Source organism: Diorhabda carinulata, chromosome X, assembly GCF_026250575.1.
Source record: "Diorhabda carinulata isolate Delta chromosome X, icDioCari1.1, whole genome shotgun sequence".
Lineage (NCBI taxonomy): Eukaryota > Metazoa > Arthropoda > Insecta > Coleoptera > Chrysomelidae > Diorhabda > Diorhabda carinulata.
This window is the reverse complement of record NC_079472.1, coordinates 52,311,309-52,333,369: the sequence shown is the minus strand read 5'-3', so window position 1 is coordinate 52,333,369 and position 22,061 is coordinate 52,311,309. Positions and strand designations below refer to the sequence as shown.

The following is a 22,061-nucleotide window of genomic DNA, read 5'->3' as shown; positions in this document are numbered from 1 at the left end:
TAAATTCAGAGACTTTTTTTGGCTCTGCCTCTCCGTCTAGACTTGTTAAACCGAATTGTTACTATGGATGAGACATTTCTACGATCCAGAAACAAAGCAACAATCAATGGAATGGTGACACTCTGGTTCTTCAAGACCTAAGGTGTTTTGTGTCTAAAAATCTACTGGAAAATTTCTTGCTTCAGTTTTTTGTATCAAAAGTGTTGATATTTCTGAAACTGGAAACTATTGTCAGGAGCTCAAATCGTATCAGTAGATGGAGGAGATAAAAATTTATAAGAACGATTTTATTGTGAGGACTGAAAAGCGAGTTTCTGATAGACGGCAACATTTTGAATTCTCAATAAAAAAGCTGTTTAATTGTCTTAAAACATTTTTATCTTATATAAAAGTATACTAATTTAAAAAATTATGATTAAAAATTTAAATGTAAGTGAATGTTACCAAATTAGTTTCAAACAGAAAACGTATATTCCATAACAAAATCCTGAATTAACATAAAACTGAAATTCAAATATCCTCTGATTTCGTATAAGTAGTTAATACTTAAAGTAGAGTTATAAAATTAAAAATGACGTTACAAAAATGAATATGAATTATTTATTTTTAGGAATAAATGACTGGTTTGCCCCTATTCGAATTCTTTGAACAATTTCTCCAATCGAATCTGGAGTAGCTTCTTCCAATGTTCTAGTACGTTCGGTTGCTGGTAACTCCTAAAAATCAGTAAATAAAAATGACTTTTTCAATAGAAATTACTTTTGACGTTTTGACCTAGTCTTTTTCAAAATATACTTTGACACTGAAACTTGTATAATTGCGTCAGATTCGTCATTATGCTGTCAAAACCAATATTATAATAAATATATAAATATTATTTATAAAACTTATATTTTGTGGGTAAAAGACTTAAAATGCCATTTCTTTGGGGGAGGACTCGTTCTAATACTAATGTCCCCCCTTTGTCAAGATCCTGGATCGGCCCTTGCTCAATTTTCAAATATCACTGAGCATATACCTTTAATTAGTTATGTGGCAAGTGAATTTCTGTTATTTATATAGTCGAGTGTCGTCGAAAAAAAAACTTAGTTAATACGGAAAATGCTTTTAATAATGAACTTTATCCAAAGAAAATGTACGAATTTTTTTTATATTTTTCTTTCCTGTTTCTTGACAAAAAACTGAACGAACATTCAAAACTTAAAAGTTACTAATAAATCATCGGTATAATAGATTATCTGAGAGAACTACTTGTATGCAACCATTAATACACGTTATGATATTATTCTTTTAACAGTATTGCTGACTATTTAATCTATATTTTTGATAGTGATGTGTGTTACAATTATGACAAGGAAACTCATATATAATATTACTTCTATTATGTTTTGCAGATTTAGATTATAGTTTGGTGAAGTATTTTCATGATATATTACAATCTTTATGATTTATTTGAATATATTTATTAAAATAATTTGATAATTGTTGAGAAAGTTATTTTATATTATTATTTATTTATAGTAAACAAAAGTCGCAAGCTAGTGACTGAGAAAATAAAGAGTACAGCAGTGATGATTTTTAGGAATTGAAGTGAGGGGGCCCTCTTTTGTCAAACTATTTTCAAAACAACAAAAGCTTTTCATTTATTCAAGCAATCCGTTAGGAAACTATGGTTGAAAAAATTTCTAAAGTAACGGGGGACCATAAGTTTATGCTCGGCAGTGTATTTATTGAAATATTGAAACAGTTGCTGGGAAAATCCCTGTACATATGGTAAGGAAAAATGTTTTAATTTTTGATGTTTACTTTCTGTTAAGAAAAAATAATTTTCTAAATAGACATTCTCTTTCATATTTTTAGAAGGATGATTCTAATCCTTCTATCTGGAACTTTTGAAGTTTGGCTTATGGGATAGATAAATTTAAATCTTGTACCAAATCATCAAGAACATTTAGTGAAAGTAAATTTATTTGTAAGAGCATACATTCAAAGATTGATCCAAGTTATTAATGAGCTCATTAATAATTGCAGGATTAGTTGATACAGGAACTTCTCCCCTACGAGGGAAATGCAGGTTTCAGCTCTTGCTAGTACGTTTCAATTTTGGAGCAATAATCTAAATGCTGATCGAATCAAGTTGCGGTCTGTTAGATTCATTCGACTATTTATGGGGCTCAATATTTTTTTATAATGATTCAATTATTTGAAATTTGCAATGTTAATTATTTTAGACAATAAAAAAAATACAGACCAAAGATTACTGGAAAATGTGAAACAAAGCTAATGGTGATACCAAAGTATTTCTATGGTCATTTCCTACATTGGCTCATTTGTGTAGATTATAGTAAACTAGAAGACACTTGACTGAATAACAAATACTTGCCTTTCCTGAAAAAGAACTTAAAGCTGCATTCCTTATAGGTCGAGATTGATTAACAACTTTTTTGTTTGCCCTCTCTTTTTGTACTTCAGAAACCCTTTGCCTCTCTCCTAAACGAAAATTACGTCTCTTTGCAGCTGATTGTACATCTATATGACGCAAAACTTCCCTAGTTTCGCAATATATATCAGGTTTATAGGTATCTACATTTTCCTAAAAAATAAATTGAATCTTAAACACATCAACTTCCATATCTTATTGTGTGAGTTATAGGATGAAATCTAATAAAGTGTATGAATTTGTAATAGAGAACTGAACTCATTTTTTTTGCAGAAAATGAAATGTTTTATTTTAATAATATATTGGTAATCTTACTTTCTTCATAAATAAAACAATACTTACAGTATCCCAATTATCTTCTGGTGATATATGTATGTTATGAATTGGAAACTTATTCAAATTGGTTTTATCTTCTTGGTAAATTGTAACTTCTATTTTCTTTCTATCTGGACAGTTATCATGATGATACTTAAAAAAGAATATACATAAATAAGATATATTTCTAGTAAAATTTAGTGAATAGATGCAGATATTGTAACAAACTTTCTGGTAAGGGTGAAACAAACCTGTAAGTGTGGAACCTTCTGGTAGGGGTGAAGCAAACTATCCAGCAAGACCCTATTTACTCCAGAGGGCTGGGTTAGGTTAGCCACAATAAGTGACGAAATTGTTTATTTCGAATCACTAAATGGGGGCATATCCATATGAAAATACTATGAGGGCGTCTCGTTGATCTTTTTTGAAGAAGAATTTTCTCAAAACTGTTTCAACCCACCAAATTTTTGTAGCAAGGGGAAGTGACAATCAGTGTTGTCAATAGTCGAAAAATTTAAATAATGTTTCACTCATTCACACGAGGTAAGAGTGAGACAGGTGCGATACAACAATAAATATTAAAGAATCCTGACTTCAATCCAAATAACCTGACAGTGAACGAAACGAATCTAGCTTTAGAAACGGCCCTATATTCGCTAGAAACAGCCGATAGTGTCACCAAACATTCGCCAAGTTACCCTATACTTTGTTGTTCCGTTCAGTACTATGATAAATTTCAACACATATGTCTATCCTTCAGAATGGTATAGGTTTAACGGAAAACTTGGATCGCTGAGCAAATAGGTGACAGTAAAAATATACAGTGAGTGCAAATTGATAGCTAATTTTATTTTAGGTTATGATGGACCTTTTCAAAGTTGTAATTAAAGATTGAATACTAAATAAGGAACTGGAAAATATCCATCAAACGAAATAGTGTTAAATAAGTCGTGTGGAGTATTATTTAGTTTTGTAATATCAAAAAGTAATTCAATATAGCCAGAAATAAAATGAATAAAGAACATTGTATCAATGACTCGAATAAATAATCATTCTGATCACCGAAAATGCAAATGAAATAATATTGTGCCCCGTTAAACACAACTTATACTGTTAAATTTGGATATTTAATTTATATTTCCTCACAAAGCCATACCATCCCTCATTTTATAATAAATAAAGTTTTAATTGGCTCATCATTTTACAATTCTGTGAGTTCTTCTTGATACTGCATATTTGATATATCTGACAAATCCTCTAACATTACTTGCATCATTCATGTTTATAAAACAATTGACCTAATTCAGAAAATCTTCCTTTTAAATCAGCAGATAGAATATTAAAATGATTGACAATGCTAAGTAAAGCGGTATGAGTCACTTCACATTTTTGTAGCCAAAAAACTGTTCAACTCAATAAAAGTAATAAAACCATTTGCATCAACAAGAGTTTATTTGTATTGAGTTTTTCAGAGATAAAGAAGTAAAATCAAGTAGTTTCTAATTATATATATATATATATATATATATATATATATATATATATATATATATATATATATATATATATATACAATGTAAATAATTATTAAATAAAGGAGTTTTTATGGACCCTTATTTCAAATAACACCAAACTGTAAGCTCTGAAGAGAGACAGAGAAGTCAGGGGTTTCCTGTGCAACCTGTTGTCTGCCACAGGGAAGTTTACTTGACAACAACAAACACTCAGTATGAAATGTATTTTATGCTACCTATCATCAATTCTTATAAGTTCTGCTACTTATATTTCTAATATATTCATATCTGTTTCCAATTTTTTATTTCAAATACCTATAAAGCATTATTGATACTTTTCTAATAACTCAACATATCTTATTTCTTATATAACAAATATTAAAATATTGTATGCATACCTGCAATTCAGGTTCTGGTATTTTGTGAGTAACATTAAAATCACATTCAACTAATTTAGCTTCAGGGTAATTTTTTTTGCATTTCACGAGATGAGTGTTCATGACTTTCCTCCTTATAAAATGAGCACTGTTATAAGGGCACATGATTTGTTCTTCTGGACTAAAAGAATATTTACATAAATTATTGAGAAAGAATTGATTTATCATAATTATACTGAAAAGGAAAACAAAATCGATTGCAATGATTCCAATAAAATTAATATATGAAAGATAGCTATGTAAAATGAACTTACTTTAAATATATCTCCATTTTTATTTAATTACTTCTATTTTTCCTAAAAAATAAAAAGAATTAAACAGCAGCAGTTATATTTCCATTTTTTTTAAAGTACACTACATCTGACTTTTATTGTATGATATTTGTGTCAAGTGATTTTTGTTAATGTAAACAGTTAAAAAAATTATGTATGAGATATATGTATTGGTGTTAGGTGAAATATGTCTACATATCTATATTTTTAATAGACTACAGCTTCTGCAAGTTCCGACTCACCTGAAATAAATTACATTAGATGACTAGTCCTTTTGTAAAAGTGTCGAACAATTGATTTAATGAAACTTTAAAAATGAGTAAAAAAAAAGAATCGTTAAAAAATGAAATTGAATTAATGTTAAGTAATTTATATAATTAATGTAAACAGTGAATGCAATTTTATGTCAGACATTTGACATTTAATTAAACAAAATCCTTTGAACTAGTAAATTGGTGTGCATTGATGTTATTGTTAAAAGGTCTTTATTCGGGACTGTTGTTTAATGTGACTTTTATAAGTCTGTTTGCTCCACCTTAATAATACCCATTAATCACTGCTGTCAGATCCTTGATTTAGCTATATTATATTTTTTTGTCACAAAAAATCGGTTTTTGAAATTATATCATGTTATATACTACTAAATATTTTCTGTATATTTATAAAAAAGTGAACTTTCTTAGACCAGATTCCTCCAGTTTGAAGGCATGGAGCATTAACACAGGGCGACATAAATGTGATTGTTGTATATCAGTTTCTTAATGTACCTTGATTTTTGGAACAATTTATAACTTGAAGTAGCTTTTGAAACAAAAGAAATTTGACTCAAACCTGTCAACATGAATGTTTGTATATGTAGATACCTCAGGGCTTTGATATTTTGTGTTAGAATAAAGAGCTAAAAATGGGCATAGAAAATGACTTTTACACCACTAGAAATTAGAAAAGCTGCTGAAGTTAACTCAATAAATTTATTCAAGGAAAAATCAAGGAAAGTATGAACTGTGTGTGTATTTTTTTAAACTGACAAAAGGAATTATTGATAATTATAAATAGATTCCATCATCTGGTAAGATTAATATATGTAATGTGTATAAATGAACAATAATATGTATGAAATATTTGTTAGAAAAAAATATTAGTGTTTCTAATAATGTAACACAATTTTCCAACAAAAAACTTGAAGAAAAATATTTAGTAGTCGTGGATAAGGTATAGTTTTCCACTCGCATATAATGAGTAATTATTCACTCGGAGATTTATTCCTATCGCTAGCGCTCGTAGCAGTAAACTTCAACTATGGAATAATAACCTTCAATATTCACTATGAATATTATATTTTCACATTAATCAAAGTGAGCATATGACTGATACAATAAAATAAAATAATTTTATAACTATATATAGGAAAATATAATAAAGTGTCAAATCTACATATTTTTGACTGATAGTATATTGTTTTGTTTTATTACCACAAACTTTGTTATTGATTTGTAATTTTAACAACATAGTTATCATGAAAAAGAGGCATTTTTTTGAAATAAGACAAAAAATTGTCCATATAAAAAATTATTTAGATTAAATATAAAAAATGTAAAACAAATCTTACTTTTCCAAAAATTGGAAGCACAGCCGAATTTTATTAGTCACTGTCTGCTTTAATTAATTTTCATCAGATGAAATCATAATCATATGTAACCAACCTTTTACAACAAATGAACTTCTTCAACCTGAAGTCATCTCTCACAACTTGCCAAAAACTCTTCTTCTTTCACTTAAAGTTGGATAAACATGGGGTAAACGATCATTATTATTATTAGGATAAAATCATTGAAGAAGACCAGAGAAAAGGCCATTGAAGATTTTTTTATGTTGATATTTTATTATTAATGTATTATTTGTCCAATGGGGTTTGTTCATAAGTGAAAAATATACCAAACTTTTAAAATGGCTCTTTACGATAATAAATATTGGTTATTATCCCATATAAGAAATTCATTTATGTCTACTGATGATACAGGTAACTGAAAATCGTTTGAAATGTAAGTTTTGAATAATATATTTTAGGAATGTGCGAGCTAGTAATGTCTGGAGAAGCTAAAGACATAAAAGATCATATAAAAAGTACAGAACCTTACCCAGATCCGGAGTCAAGTGATGACGAAGAAGATGAGTTCGAATCATTTGATTTCCAACTGGATATGGATTTTAATATTAGGGAACGATCAAATACTGCCACTCAAATAGAAAAATTAGAATTAATTCGCAAGAAAGCAGCGAAAATGAGGCATATTAAATGGGAAACTAATAAAGGACTGAATAAGGACGTGGATATAGATGAATTGTTTGCAAAGAAAGATATTAACGTGGCGTGTAAATCTGAGAAACCTATTTCCAAATTATCAGCTTTAATACAAAAGCATGCAGATGTACCAAAAAATCCATTCATAGAATATGCGAAATTTGATGGTACGGGACAAGTTAATATACCCACTAAAAAGTATAAAATATTTTTAACCATGTTACCACCACAACAGAGAAATTATCCAATGCCGGTTTGTTGTGTTGCTAATGCGAAAGTACAAGATTTGATTGGATTGATACTTCTCAAATTTAGGTGAGTACTATTCCCATTTACATTTCTTCATTGTTATAATAATATATGAAAACCTCAAAAATATAACTTACATAACATTACAATCAATTTTACTTCTTCACACGGAAATGTGACAGCAGAGAGAGGATTTTCTGTCAATAAAGAGATTTTGGTAGAAAATTTAAAAGAAGAATCACTCATAGGCCAAAGATTAATGTACTATTCTCTACAAAAAATTGGTAGACTAAAAAATGTAGATATTTCAAAATGTATGATACTCTCTATGAGAAATGTCTACACAAGATATGATGCAGCACAAAAAATCACAAGATTTGAAAACTGAACAAAGAGAACTAGAAAGACTGGAAACAAAAAATAAAAAATCCTTGAAGGCTGTCGAAAAACAGCAATGGAGCAAGAATTAGTTAAATTGGAAAAATAATTTTGTATTTTCTAAAATAAATATTCATCATCTTAAATGTGTAGTAAATTCAGAAAATTACAACTGGAAAAATTTGATAATTAATCTGGAAAAACCGCGAGAAAGACGTGAATTTTATTTTCAATTTTTACTAGACACCCTACCCTGTCTGAGGTAGCAATCCATTCTTGTTTAACACTTTTGGGTAGGTCTATATGTTTTGAGGTTGAGGAAGATTATGATTAAGGGTGTTCCTTGTGAAACTGAAAATTTTTGATTTTGTTTTAAAATTTTGAACACCCTATATCTCAGTAACTAGGCCCCATAATGGTTCATATTCCTATATTAAAATGAATCATTTATTGAGATCTCTCTGTGGTAGAGTTGTCGGTCGAATATAGAAACACCCTGTATAATGGTGCATGCTTAAGAATATCAACTCAGAAATACAATTTTTGTACAAGAAAAAATAATTCCATCAGTGATTTTTTTTTGGAGGGTATATATGTTACGTACTAGCTGACCCGGCAAAGTTGTTTTGCCATATAAATTTTATCTAGGAAATATTTTTTTAGTTCAATAAAAATAACTAACTTACTATAAGTGGATAGAGATGTACTTAAATCGAAAGCATTGTAGACAATGAAAGTATGCTTCATTTAGGTTAATAAATTAAGTAACATATATTTTTGAAATTACAATTCTTGATAGCTATCTAAACATCGAAAGTAATAATTTATATTTTTACTTCTAATTATGGCAGTGGAAAAAAGTAAAGATTAATCTCTCGATGCCATAGAGTGTACAATATTATTGGATAGTCTGTCTTTAGCCAATACTAACAAACTGGATGTTATCCCCACGTGAGAACATCCCATATATTGTCGGTGTCTCTAAATTTAAGCCACATATAGACAAAGTCTGGTCTTGTGACCTATTGATCGTCATTGCGAGTGCCATTGGGAATTGAATGCATTTGAATTCAATTAGCTCATCTGTAGTATAGGGATTCATATATCTTTCATTAATTCTTTAATGGCTAATCGTGTGCCATTATAGACCCATGGTGGGTTTAAAATACAGAGTAGAATAATCGGATATCCAACCTTCGATTGTAAAAGATGCAGTGGCATGCCTGGCGAATCCGATGAATTTAAAAATATTTGTTTGCCAGAAGTGTTCCAAAAATCAGGGAAACCAATCGCAGAAGACCAATCATTCTCCACCACGACAATGCGAGCTCTCACATATCATATCAAACAAAAACCTTGAACAGTCAAAACATCGAATTCGTGGGTTATTCACAGACAGTCCTTGTTTGGCACCTATAAATTTCGAGGTCAACGTTTTTCGACACCTGAAGAAGCTGTTGATGCATTCAAATCACATGTTTTGGAGATACCTCAAAACGCATGCAAAAATGTTATTGATCTCAATGAAGAGTATTTTGAAAAACAATCCAATTATAAATATTTGATTACATTCGCCTATTTCAAAACTTACTTAGCAACCCTCTTATTGAAAAAAATAATTAAGTCATAGGTACCAGTTATTATATCATTCCCCTGATGAATCTAGAGTATTGATAAGACCAAAAAAATCGTGGATATTTAGATCAAATTCAATCTCATTTACTTTGGTAAGTTCCTGGATGATTTTCCTAATAGATGTACAAATGTTGGACCAAGAAGTACACACATACGAGGATGGTCCCAGAAGTACCTGGCCCAACAAAGAACACTTTTCTCATCAATGTTCAATAAGTTCGATACCCTTTTTATAATAAGAATCGTTAAGCTCCTCAAAATATCCATTAACTGCCGACATCACGTCTTCATTGGTGTAAAATATTTGACCGCCGAGCCATTTCTGAGAACTGAAAATAATCCGAGAGGGCTAAATTTTTTTTTGCATTCTTTAAAGCCGGTTCTCCTTTTTTACTGTATTGTTTTGATTGTTCTTTTGTTTCGGGTGTGAAGCGATGGACCCACGTTTCATCCATGGTTATGAAACGGCGCAAAAATTCAGCTTTATTTCTGTGAAACACTCAATGGAAACATTTTCACGACGCTGTTTTTGTTCCATTGTGAGCAAACGCGGTACCCATCTTGCGCACAGCTTTCTCATATCCAAATTTTCAGTTAATATGCGATGTACCTCACTTTTTTAAGTGCCTAATATTTCTGAGTTCGTCACTTCACGTCACGTCATAGACAATGACGTAGTTGGTATAACCACCGATAGATCCAGCGTCATGAAAAAAGTCAGACTCTTGATTGAACCACTGCAACAGCTTCGCAAAAGATTTTTTTTAAGAAGTTATTTTCAAAATTACCCATTACCGTAACTACTTTCTGATCTCTTTTCAGTTTTGATTATGTGAATTTTTATCTGTGACCTGTGCGTGCAGTGTTGAATAAATGATTTCTATTCTATTAAAAAAACTGTTACCTAATTATTTACTTTAAGAATAAAGTTTTTTGTTTTCTTTCAAATGAAATTATTTTATTTTAAATAACCTAACTAACTCATAACAAGCATTTTGCGTCGTTTTCAGTCATCCGAATTTCACTTATTTTAAAAATAGACAAGATCCCGAAAATTCCGTGATCCCGGGGGATCTCGAATTTATAATCTCGAGTCGGGATTGTATTCCCTAGTTCACTAATGATGGCTGCCAAACAAATGCTAAACAACGTGGCGTCTTCAAACTTGAAACATATACTCTATAGCAGGGGTGCTCAAACTTGAACTGCTCGCGATCTACCTCAATATTTTTAGACTACTTACGATCGACTCTGAGAGGCTGCAAGTATGTGTGATGCAGGGTTGTCGTACATACACGATACACCCTACCTACCTAGGTAGGGTGTACCGTAGCATATATAGATATTAGCTTTCTGCACAATATAGGTACATTATTTTAGTCAAGGTTTGGGTTAGGTTTAGTTAGGTTCTTCTCTACAATATCAATGAAAAAACTCAGTTATTCAAAATTGCGAGTTTATTGGTTGTTACAAAACAAGAGTTACATATGGTGTTAAACCTAACTAAAGAGTGGTTTTGGATGTTGAAGCGTGGCACTGCATGTCCTCAGCATGATGACATATGATCGTCAGTTAGTCGATTGCGATATTTTGACTTAATTATCTTCATTTCAGAAAATGCAGACTCGCACAAGTAAGTTGACCCAAACAATGCCGTCAGTTGAAGGGCGATTTGCCTTAGATTCGGATATTTATCTTCAGATTTTCAACAGAACATGAGTTCATATTAAACTGACTTGCTATTTCAGTAGCTAATTCCTCAATGTTTTTACATGAAAAAGGATAACTCATAAATGATGCTATATTTTCCAATTTACTGCAATCATAAAAACGCATTTCGAATTGTCCCAAAATATTTGATAATTCAGCCTCATAGGTATCATAATTAAACTGAGGAATCCTTGCTTTCAAAGACGGAAAATGTTTCAGATCCTTTCTTTTCAGTTGATCTATCATAAGTTGCAATTTACTTTTGAATGCGTTTACTGAGCTAATCATCTCAATAATAGTTTTTCCTTTACCTTGAAGTTCCAAGTTAACGATGTTTAAGTGTATTGTGATGTCAGTCAAAAATGCCAAATCAGTCAGCCATTTTTCGTTTTTCAAAATCTGAGTGTCATCACCTCAATTGTCTAGAAAAGCTGTTATTTCGGGCAATAATTCTTAAAACCTTTGTAGGAACTTTCCGCGACTCAACCACCTGACGTCTGTGTGAAGAACTAAATCAGTGTGTTCAGCTGACTCCCTATTTTCCAACTGCAACTGAAAGAGCCGCCGTTGCAAGCTACGTGCACGGATGGAATTCACAATTTTTGTTGCAATGCCCATAATTTCCTCCGTGTTTAAAACTTTGGAACACAAAACTTGTTGATGTATAATACAATGGAATGAAAAAAATAAAGGGAATTCTTCATTAGCTCGACACAATGCCACAAAACTGTTTTTGTTTCCAGTCATTGCTGGTGCTCCATAGGTTGTAATGCACACTAATTTATATATTGGTAGCTCGTAGTTTTTTACAAAATTAAAGAAAACTTCATATATATCTTCGCCACGGGTCTTCCCCTTCAGAGGAATGATTGTCAAAAATTCTTCCTTAGCCGACATGTCATTGAATACCATCTGAATAAAAATACACAGCTGGGCAGTGTCTGTCTGTCGGTGGATTCGTCGAACTGTAAAGAAAAGTATGTACATTCCATGATATCATGTTTTAGTTTATCTGCGATGTCCTGACTCATGACTTCAATATGCCTTGTGACAGTCGGACGAGATAACTTAAGTTCTCTAATAGCAGACATGATTTCTGTTTTATTTTTAAAATCTCCAAATAAAGTCTCACCCGCTTCACTAAATGCTTCCTTCACCACCGATCCATCTTCGAATGGTTTCTTGTGTTTCGCCAATATATGAGATATTTTAAATGACGCGATCGTAGCAGCTTTTGATTGTTTGGCTAGTCTTGTGAACATGGTTTGTTCTTTTTTCAAACAAGATATAAAATCACTTACTTTTCGTTTTCTTAATTCACTCCGTGGCGGAAAATCCTTTTGATAGTTTTTATGAACCGTTTTATGATGCCTCTCTAAATTACCACGCTTAGGTATTGCAACTGACGCACGACAAATAACACAAATGCACTTATCTTTCACCATACAAAAGAAAAATTCTTCCTCCCAATCCTTATTAAAATGATACGTTTTAGATTTCTTCACTGCACTCATTTTCCACTATTTAATAATAAACTTTGTATCGACGTAGTATCGTTATCAAGTTACAATTCAGAATGACTCCAATTCATGCAGGCGCAACATTTATATCGGCGTGAAAGAAAGTCTCGAATGTTCCCGTCAAACGCGCCGCCCGAAACTAGACAGTACAGTCTAGTCTAGAAACAACGCGGCTTTTCTTTGACAAGTGCCGCGCGTTCCTTTGATAAAGCCGCCTTTTGCCGCAAGCAGTGTTATTTTATTACGTAATACATTTTTGTAGTTTAGTTACCTATCTACTTATTAAAAATTTTTTTCTTCTCGAAATCTACTCAAAAAGCACTCGCGATCGACCGTTTGAGCACCCCTGCTCTATAGATTGTATACTTTTTTAATACAGTGGTATTTTTCAAGCAGCTAACGCCATCTCTAAGTTAGGCCAGGTACTTCTGGGACCATCCTCGTATTTAGATTTGCATTTATATTTTGAGACTATAAAGGTTTTTAGGTTTTTAATTGAAATTTCAGTTATAATTATGGTACATCAAATCTTAAAAGTGTAAATCATTATGGACTTTATATAACAGAAGAGGATGGAGAGGTCGATAGTGATTTTCCATGTTTGGATTCCAAGGAACCAATTTCAAAATTTGGCTTTGGTTGTCTTGGTTTAGTTGAACATAAAGAAAGTATTAAAACAGTATCATTTCCAGATGATACATTATTTACCATCGAAGGAGTTGGAACAAGGCTCACAACAATATCAGACAAAAAAGCTGATGAGAATAAACAGATGGAAAATGTTATACAGGCAGTAAGTTTATTGGGTTTGGAAATCATTTTACTTACCTTGTTTAAATTTTTTTTCAAGTTTTGATTACTCTATATATTTTTGTTTCAGGTAGAAGATCATAATAAATTAATGGAGGCTCCGCTGTACCGTTCTTTTAGAGTTTATATGTTGAGTAAAGTAAAACCAAAAATAGAGGTAAATATAGGAGTGAGTGGGGAGAGAATAGAAATCGATCCAGTACCTCAAAAGGGTTCTAAGTTATTACCTTTTAAAGCAAAAGCCATCAGCCATCCAATTGATAGTATCGCTTGTTGTGAAATCATAGATGATAAAAATGGAAGAGTTACTTTTAGGATAACATATAAAACAAATACAGGTAGTAGCTTTAGTGGAGCAGCAGACACATCAGTTTCTGGAGGTAATGACGAATACAAAGATTTTTTTTGAGTGTTCTGGACTATTAAGTTAAGATAGTGAATATAACGGGTGACAAAAGGTCAGCAAACAATTTTTTACGAGTTATTATAAGACTTTATTTTCTATGGAAATTTACGAAACAGTTGCGATTTTTTACAAGGCAAAAGTGGACTTTACATTATTGACAAAAAATATGACTATGCTCTTTGCAGTGTTCTATTTTGCATCTAGCGGGTTCCTTGTTATTGTCATAGAGGGCATATGGTCAACATTATCAAACTGTACATCTGTACACCTCTTCTGACAGTTTTTGATGATGTTGGTGAATAATCACAAGCTGAGCTTTTCTTGCATTCTCAATAGGCCTACCTGCCATTATAAGACTATTAGTTACATCAAAGCGAAATTACTTTATTTTTGGGAATATTTCTTAGTTGACAGTCTCTTATATTCCAGTTGGATGAATGGATGAATAGCTGGAACAAAATCTATCATTGCATTATTAATTACCAATCACAAAATCCGATTTCGTGGTTTTATGAAAATTCTATAGGTGTTAATCATTTGATCTAATAAGTCAACATCTCCCATTGAGTGATTAGATTTTCCAATTACTTCAGACCTTGGTATATTCAAATATTTATTAGATTTCTTGTATCATCTTCTAGCAATATAATCCTTATATGTCTTTTTCCAGTGAAGTTGGAAGACATGCATACAGTTTAATTGTGTAACCATTTTACCTGTGAAATATTATCTGCACTCCTATTTTTGTCTGAAAACCCCTTTTTGTCATACAGCACAGGTACAGAGCCTTTAGAACATCATAGGATGAAAAGTAATTGTAGTTTATGATTATTTGGAGAAATTCTGTTTGCAAAATGTAAGAAGACACTGCCTCCTAGTCCATATTGGTTCAAATTTTGCCATCTCATTTCTTTTCCTTAGTAGACTAGGAAAACATAGGTGATTCCAATTTTTCCATACAAACGACAATTTTTTATGCCCCAAGGATATGGTTTGATATCAAGATTACCAGTAAAAGGAACCATTTGCTCCTTGATGCAGATGTTTTCCTCTAAAATCAGTTGGGAACATCTTTTCCTAACACTATTTAACAAAGGACGAACTCTATTAAACTTGTCTTTGCAATTTTCAGGATGACGAAAGAGATCAACAAAATGTAAACATGTTCGAAGCTGAAAAAACCTGTCCTTTGACAATATTCTAGAAATAAACCGATACCAAGAGTCGTATCCCAATATAATAAAAGTTTTGGACGGAAACTTGTGCTAAACATTTTTGATTTTATGTTGATTAGTTAGCTTAGGTATTCCTCTTTGCAGCGCATACATATTGGAATACTGAGCCATTTATTGAAATACATCACACAAAAAAATACTGCAACGATGAATCTAAACTTTGTGGTGGGCTGCAATTATTTGAATCTCCCAAAAAATCGCCTCTCGCATCTAAAAGATTGTTGACTTTGGTTTTTTTTCTTCATAGTACTTGAGTGATGACTTATTCATGGTTTCTTCAAGTTCTGATTGATTTTCTTCAGATTCAGACTCGCTGGGAGATTCTGATCAGAAGAATTTAGTGATTTCTTTTTTTCCAATTCTCTTGGTTTGTTGTGGAACATAGTCATCATCGCTGCTATAATCCCTCCAAATATCTATATCTGAAGTGTCATCTTGAATAAATTCTAAAAGATCTTGAATATATGTATCATTATTTAGGTTATAATGCTCTTTTGTTAGCCTTTTTTGTGGAGGTGCTTTTGATGGACCTTGAATATTAAAATTCCAAAGTCAACATAGCGTTCGTTTAAGACCTAATGTGCAGTATAATGTACATTAATTCAAAACGTAGATTTGAGCATCAAAGATAGTATTTCATGCTTTGTAGACTTATCTGAGAGTAGATATTCATCAATTAGTAACTTAAACAAAAATTCTAATGAAATTGCTTAAAATTTTAGCAAAAATATAAAATAAATGATCACTCACCAGGCAAATACAATGTCTCGTCGACCATGTTTAACAAGTGGCTAATTAGTTGTGTTCTTACCTACTAGATGTCGCCACTAGTCTCAGTATTTTAAAACACATGTACATGAGAAATGCCACATGGTCCCAAAATGTAAATAGCGAACAAAATAATAATGACAATAATCAATTAATAGTATCTACACCATAGTGTACTATAGGTCTAAAAGGTTTAATTTTCAACAGATACGAAAGTTTTTTTTTAAATGACAAAACCTGGCTAAGGATCGATTATTAAGTTGTTTTTGAAAACTATGAAAATTTTGTTCAATTGTAGATGAAGAAATATTAGAAATTCCTTTTCTAAAAGCTTCTCTCAAATCATCTTTGGACTTGGGTATTTCTGCATAACAGTAATCTTTCAGGAGCCCCATAAGAAGAAATCATATAGGTTTAAGTCCGGTGAATATGGGGGCCATTCTATACCTGCGTGTGTAAACTTAGATATCCTAAAACGATGACCCGTTTACCATAAACTTCGTGATAACATAAAGTCAAATGTAAATTTTTTTATTTTTACCTTCTAAGTGTATTTTTACTGACTACTCTTTTACTTTCAAACTTGATACAAAAACCTCTATATGATTACAGTTTTTATCTCTAGAATAAAAGCACACAATGAGATACACACCTTTTCTTCGGTTGTGAGGTTATTCGTTATAAAGTACACTTACTGCTCTTTATGTCGTCTCAATAGAAACTGACAACATTCTAGAATATACCTACGTGGGCCCAGCCTTATAGGTTAGAGTAAAGGCAAGCTTCCATTTGTCACCTTGTACATAATGGATTTATAACTAAAGTAGAACACTAAGCCTCTTCAAGCTCTCCAGATTCTATATTATTGGATGTATCAGTCTTGGTTAATAAGATTATGCTTTCAACAATAATTTTCTATCTTGTTCGATCCTTAGTTTTTCTTCGTCAATGTTTAACTTCTCGTCTTCTTCCACTTTCTGTGTACCTATATTAATCTGTCTTGTCTCTTTTTTCTACCTAGATTCAATAGTGACAATGAATATAAAATCATTTTTCCAATGTCTTTAACTGCTCTTTGGTATTCTTTAGACTATTTTTCAATTTTGATATTTTGGCTATTGCATTCCGATGAACACATAACCATTTCTCTATTCATTAAATTTTTCTTGCTACTTCCAGCTCCAATAAAAAACCCGATTTTTTGTCAAAACTACTAATTTTCTCTGTAACAAAAGAATCTGAAATCTCACTTGAAAACTCCAATGGCTCTTCTATAGGTAAATTTTCAAATGGTATGGTATGAACACTCGAAACTATCAACTTGATGCTCCTCGACAATCATATTAGTATCTACTATACCTACCTGTACTCACAGCATATGAATGCCCTTGGTTTACAATATAGTCATTAACTTTGATTTTCATAAATGTAAGAAGACAATGAAGGCAGATGAAAGGTAGGAATACATGGGATAGTTTTATACTTCAAATATTTTCTATTGCTATTTGTAAAATCACTTTCCAGATAATGATTTTCACACAAGCGATAATTTGGTGATGAGAATTGAATTTTACAAAATTTCTCCCATTTAGAAACACACACCCGGAAAGCTTTTGGGAAATCGAAAAAAATATTTATTTTTGTTTCCTTCCATATATTTACGCATTCTGAAGATTTACATCTATACTTTACTCTGTCACATACCGTCAAGTCCGTCCTGAAATATTCATGGAAAATTACAGAAAATAATACTTAGCTGTTAATTTATTATATATATAGATAAATTATAAAGTTACAATCTATTTGTATGTTGAGAAATATATATTGTCCATTCAAACCGATTTCAACAAGAAATCATAATTATAAATTCTGATAATATCACCTACCTGTGTACCGAAATCTGAAGAACATTGCGTGGGAATTCAGAAATTGATGACGAATGACATATTGACAGTAATGACACATTTTTATTACATTACCGTCACGATTGACCTTATTTTTGGTATGTTCTGTGCGATTCAGTATCTGAATTCCAGTTTTTTTGCCTTTTAATGAAATTTGTAGATTATGGGGAATATTTGAGAGATTATCATCAAGCATATTTATAGGCTTCACAAAACAAGAGATTTCATTAATGGAAAGAATACAAACCCAATATTGTTAGGTGGAGGGAATCTGGTGCAAATCGAAATTGCATGTAATTTTTTAAAAGGTCAAAACAGTACATACGATGAATCTTGTATACTGTTTCACACAATGCAAGGAACTTGCTACAGAATAATCGCTGCCATTAACCAAAACCAACGCTTACATGTGGTTTAAAGTGCTACCACTCAAAAATTAATAGCAATGTAAATAAATTACAGCAACGACAATCATGAACTAACAAGGTTAGACGTGTGAAAAAGTTTATATTACAGAAGTGCTCCAATAAATCAGTTGATGTAATGTTGTTAATAAAAGTAACAAGATTGCTTCCTAGATTTGGAACTCATTTGCAATACAATTCATATTAATAAAGCAAACTTTATAGTTGACATTACTTCATTGAAACTTCTACTGGAGGGCCAAATAGCTTTGAGCAGTTGTGTATATGTTATATTCTCATATTTGCAATGTTATATTTTATAAGCACTTCTGATTCTGAATTACTCTTAAAAAACATAATTAATTTTGTTTTAGTTTCAAGTCATTCGCTTTCTTCAAATATGACTTACAAAAATTACGATTTTGAAGGTAATACTTCAACCGCAATGGATTTGGTACAAAAAATAAATTTGATTCTAGAATTAAAGTCTAGTTATATAAGAGAAGAATATTTAGCAAATAAAGGAAAAAAGTTACAAAAAAAGAAAAGTTTTCATATTGTTAAGTGATTGTTATTATGTATATGTAGTTTTTATAACAAAGAACAGTATTAATACTTATATTTATGCAATCTTATTATATGAAAAATACCCATATATTAATAATTTTTGTATAGATTTGTTATATTTTAGAAAATAAACGTATTGTGATTTAGTCTGTCTTATAATCCCAAAAATAAAAAGTTGAATTATTAATTCTCCACTTCACCTCTACTTTATATATACTTGAAATATCTACTACTTTCTACATTAAATTCTACTATGGTCATGCTCAGTGCCACTGGATAAATGCTAGACCACCTCTATCACTATAAGGTTACTGTTACAGTTACTCCATGGTGCGGGAGGGGTAAATGAACCGTAGCGTCCTCTCTTGGTTCATGAGCATAGCTAATCCGTTTATAGATTTGACTATAGGTAACAATAGGGGTTATAATGTCGAGCCAATCACATGCGTTGTTGATCTAGGGTAGATGTCTACCAACAACAGCTTGTTAATTAAATTATAGCTCGTGTTCAGTCGAAAAGAAGCGTTTTTGTTTTATTCGCGTAGTTGATACTTGAAATGGGTGTGTAAAAGTGTTTAATCTCAAATTGTGGTCACACAACTAAAAAGTAAGGATATAAATGTTTACTAAACCATATTTCTATGTTATACGAGGATGTATTGATATCTAGTTAACCTAGACCAGTTCCATGCATAAACAAAATATTGCGTTACCATAGCAACGAACAATAACTTATTAGAAGTGTCAGTGTGAAGTTTGACGTCAAAAAAGTAAAATAAAGTTACGCAATGAATTAAAAGAAAAAAGATGTCCACCGAAATTGTGAAAATCGAAAAATTGGAGTATCGACCATCATCAAGTACCTGTATTTAAAAGGGTTAAAAGCAGATTTACGACGATATGCTTAATACCCTTGGTGATCAATATCCTTCGTATGCGACCTTGAAAAATTGGACTGCAAGGTTGAAAAGAGGTAAATTTTCCATTAAAGACGATGACCTATTGGGTAGGCCAGTTTCTGTATCAGTCACCGAAAATATCGATGCAGTTCATGACATTATTTTATCAGACCGTCGAATTGGGCTAAACGGATATCTGAAGCACTGAATATTTCATACGAACGCGTTTATCATATTAGTTCACGTCAATTTAGACATGAGAAAAATTGCTGCAAAATGTATCCCCAAATGTTTGAACGTTGTAGACTTTTTAAACCGAATTGTTACTATGGATGAGAGGGTTCATTTCTACGATCCAGAAACAAAGCAACAATTGATGGAATGGCGACACTCTGGTTCTCCAAGACCTGAGAAGTTTCGTGTTCAAAAATTTACTGGAAAAGTTCTTGCTTCAGTTTTTTCGGATTGCCATGGAGTAATCATGATTGATTTCTTGGATAAAGGTAGAACAATAACTGGAGATTACTATTCGACATTACTGACCACTCTACGGAAAAAAACATTAAAGAGAAAAGACGCGGAAAGCTATCCAAAGGTGTTTTGTTTTTGCAGGACAACGCCCCTGCACACAATTCTCGTGTTGCTATGCAAAAAATTTGTGATTTATGGTTTGAATTACTAGAACGCCCCCCTTATTCACCAGATCTGGCTCCGTCCGACATTATTCCTCAACTGAAAAAAAGTTTAAAAGGTCGTAAATTTTCTTCCAACGAGGAGGTAATAAAAGCTGTGGAGGTCTGGTTTGCAGAACAAGAAGAAACATTTTTTTTAAAGGTTTAGAGACGTTACAGGTTCGATATAATAAATGTGTCCAATTAAGAGGAGAATATGTTGAGTAATAAAATATTTTGACATTGAAATTTTGTTTGGTTCTATAGTAGGTTAAGAATTTTTTCAATATATCCTTGTATATACCAGGAAAGTGTTGGTTAATTATATTAAAGTTGTTCTTATTTTAGGTTTGCACTTCTTTCTGATGCCCTGTTAAAGACTGACTGTCTAACCCGGTTCGATTTAATATGCAACATAACAGGAAATTTGAAAGTATATCTAAAAAATGTCAGCTCTTTGTGTTTAAAACAAGGTGGCAAAGGTTTTGGGTTAGTAAAGGGTGCGGTCTCATCCTTAAATTTTCCTAGTAGGTATTTTTTTTCATGTTCAAAAATACGAAACCACAATTTATAGACTTCGTAGTTGCTGGAGACTCCTCTGATAATTTTTTGTTTCCACCACAAACACCCCTTCAACAATACATTCAAACACCAGAAAAAATTGAAGGTGGGTTTAATACTTACAAGATGTTCGTAATAAGTGTCAAAATAACTATCTTTAATAATATTTGTAGACATACTTGCTAAGAAGACATTTCTTCAAACACTTTAATCTAAACCTTTAAATTTCTACACATGTAACTGTTTTGTGAGAATCATACTGAATTTTTCTTTGTGTTACAGAAACTGCATTTGTGCCTCTGTCCTCAACGAAAGATGATGCTTTCTTGTTTATAATGGCATACAAAAACTCAAGAAAAAAGATATAGTAGTAGTTTTAAAATGATTATGTATTTATTTAGGGCGCTGTCGTCTCAACGGGCACCTGAAGATGATAGACTTAGCAGATAATACAGCCTGTAGATTCTGTTGCGCAGAGAACGAAACCTCTATCCACATTCTCTAGAAGTGTGACTATATGAAATACTCTTATATATACGTACGTACATGTATTTATCTATATGTAAATTTTGCACTTTTTAGAATGTAATAAAAAACTGTCGTTTGTCTAATTTTTTTTATTCCATTTCTAAAGCCCCATCCTCCCCATAATAAAAAATGGGAGTATATTTCTTTCGTCCAGTTCTTTATCGAAACAATTCAATGGAGTTGTATAAACCAAAATGATGGTGATCGTTTTTGTTAATACAATTCCATTGAACTATTTCGAAAAATAACTGGATGAAAGATTTGAATTTTAAGTATGCCACCAAAAGCAGAAATGAAACTGTTGTTCGATGAGCTAAGAGATGGCGCTGAACGAGAGCTCCAGTTGGGTATCTATAGAATGTGGTTCGTCTATGGTTTGTAGTGTATACGCCAGCTAACTATTCCGCTAGAGTTTTACAACAGTTTCGTCCGCTGCCATGTACATGCGACCAATGTCATTTTAGAAATGATTAAAATGTGAGAAAAATATATGTAAGTTAGTGTTCTTTAAAAATTGACAAGAGAAAAAAATTAGA

At 31.6% G+C, this 22,061-nt stretch overlaps 2 protein-coding genes across 3 annotated transcripts; one reads left to right on the top strand and one right to left on the bottom strand.

Moving 5' to 3' along the window:
- Positions 1-330: 330 nt before the first annotated feature.
- On the bottom strand, positions 331-6,779 carry LOC130902124 (gametocyte-specific factor 1 homolog). Of its 2 annotated transcripts, none has more exons than XM_057813981.1 (6): positions 6,588-6,779; positions 4,961-5,002; positions 4,668-4,827; positions 2,783-2,908; positions 2,384-2,593; positions 331-716 (listed from the first exon to the last, which is right to left on the bottom strand). In XM_057813981.1, exons 2-6 carry the CDS (start codon positions 4,975-4,977, stop codon positions 597-599), a joined length of 633 nt encoding a protein of 210 aa, XP_057669964.1. In that variant the 5' UTR covers positions 4,978-5,002; positions 6,588-6,779; the 3' UTR covers positions 331-596. The 2 variants fall into 2 exon arrangements, with proteins under 2 accessions (XP_057669964.1, XP_057669963.1); XM_057813980.1 differs by having other exon boundaries at positions 5,221-6,714.
- LOC130902122 (stress-activated map kinase-interacting protein 1) lies at positions 6,751-19,050 on the top strand. Its single transcript, XM_057813976.1, has 5 exons — positions 6,751-6,998; positions 7,046-7,595; positions 13,280-13,565; positions 13,653-13,962; positions 18,674-19,050. Exons 1-5 carry the CDS (start codon positions 6,926-6,928, stop codon positions 18,865-18,867), a joined length of 1,413 nt encoding a protein of 470 aa, XP_057669959.1. The 5' UTR covers positions 6,751-6,925; the 3' UTR covers positions 18,868-19,050.
- The last annotated feature ends 3,011 nt before the right edge of the window (positions 19,051-22,061 follow it).

What these genes read in the sequence shown, in the direction of transcription:
- LOC130902122 (XM_057813976.1), top strand. Translation starts at nt 6,926, where the DNA reads ATGGCTCTTTACGATAATAAATATTGGTTATTATCCCATATAAGAAAT. An exon ending in TTGATACTTCTCAAATTTAG is followed by an intron (nt 7,596 to 13,279) that starts GTGAGTACTATT and finishes TTGAAATTTCAG; the next exon opens with TTATAATTATGGTACATCAA. An exon ending in TGGAAAATGTTATACAGGCA is followed by an intron (nt 13,566 to 13,652) that starts GTAAGTTTATTG and finishes TTTTTGTTTCAG; the next exon opens with GTAGAAGATCATAATAAATT.
- LOC130902124 (XM_057813981.1), bottom strand. An exon ending in CAGAAGATAATTGGGATACT is followed by an intron (nt 2,594 to 2,782) that starts GTAAGTATTGTT and finishes TTTATTTTTTAG; the next exon opens with GAAAATGTAGATACCTATAA. An exon ending in TAAGTTCTTTTTCAGGAAAG is followed by an intron (nt 717 to 2,383) that starts GCAAGTATTTGT and finishes ACTGATTTTTAG; the next exon opens with GAGTTACCAGCAACCGAACG.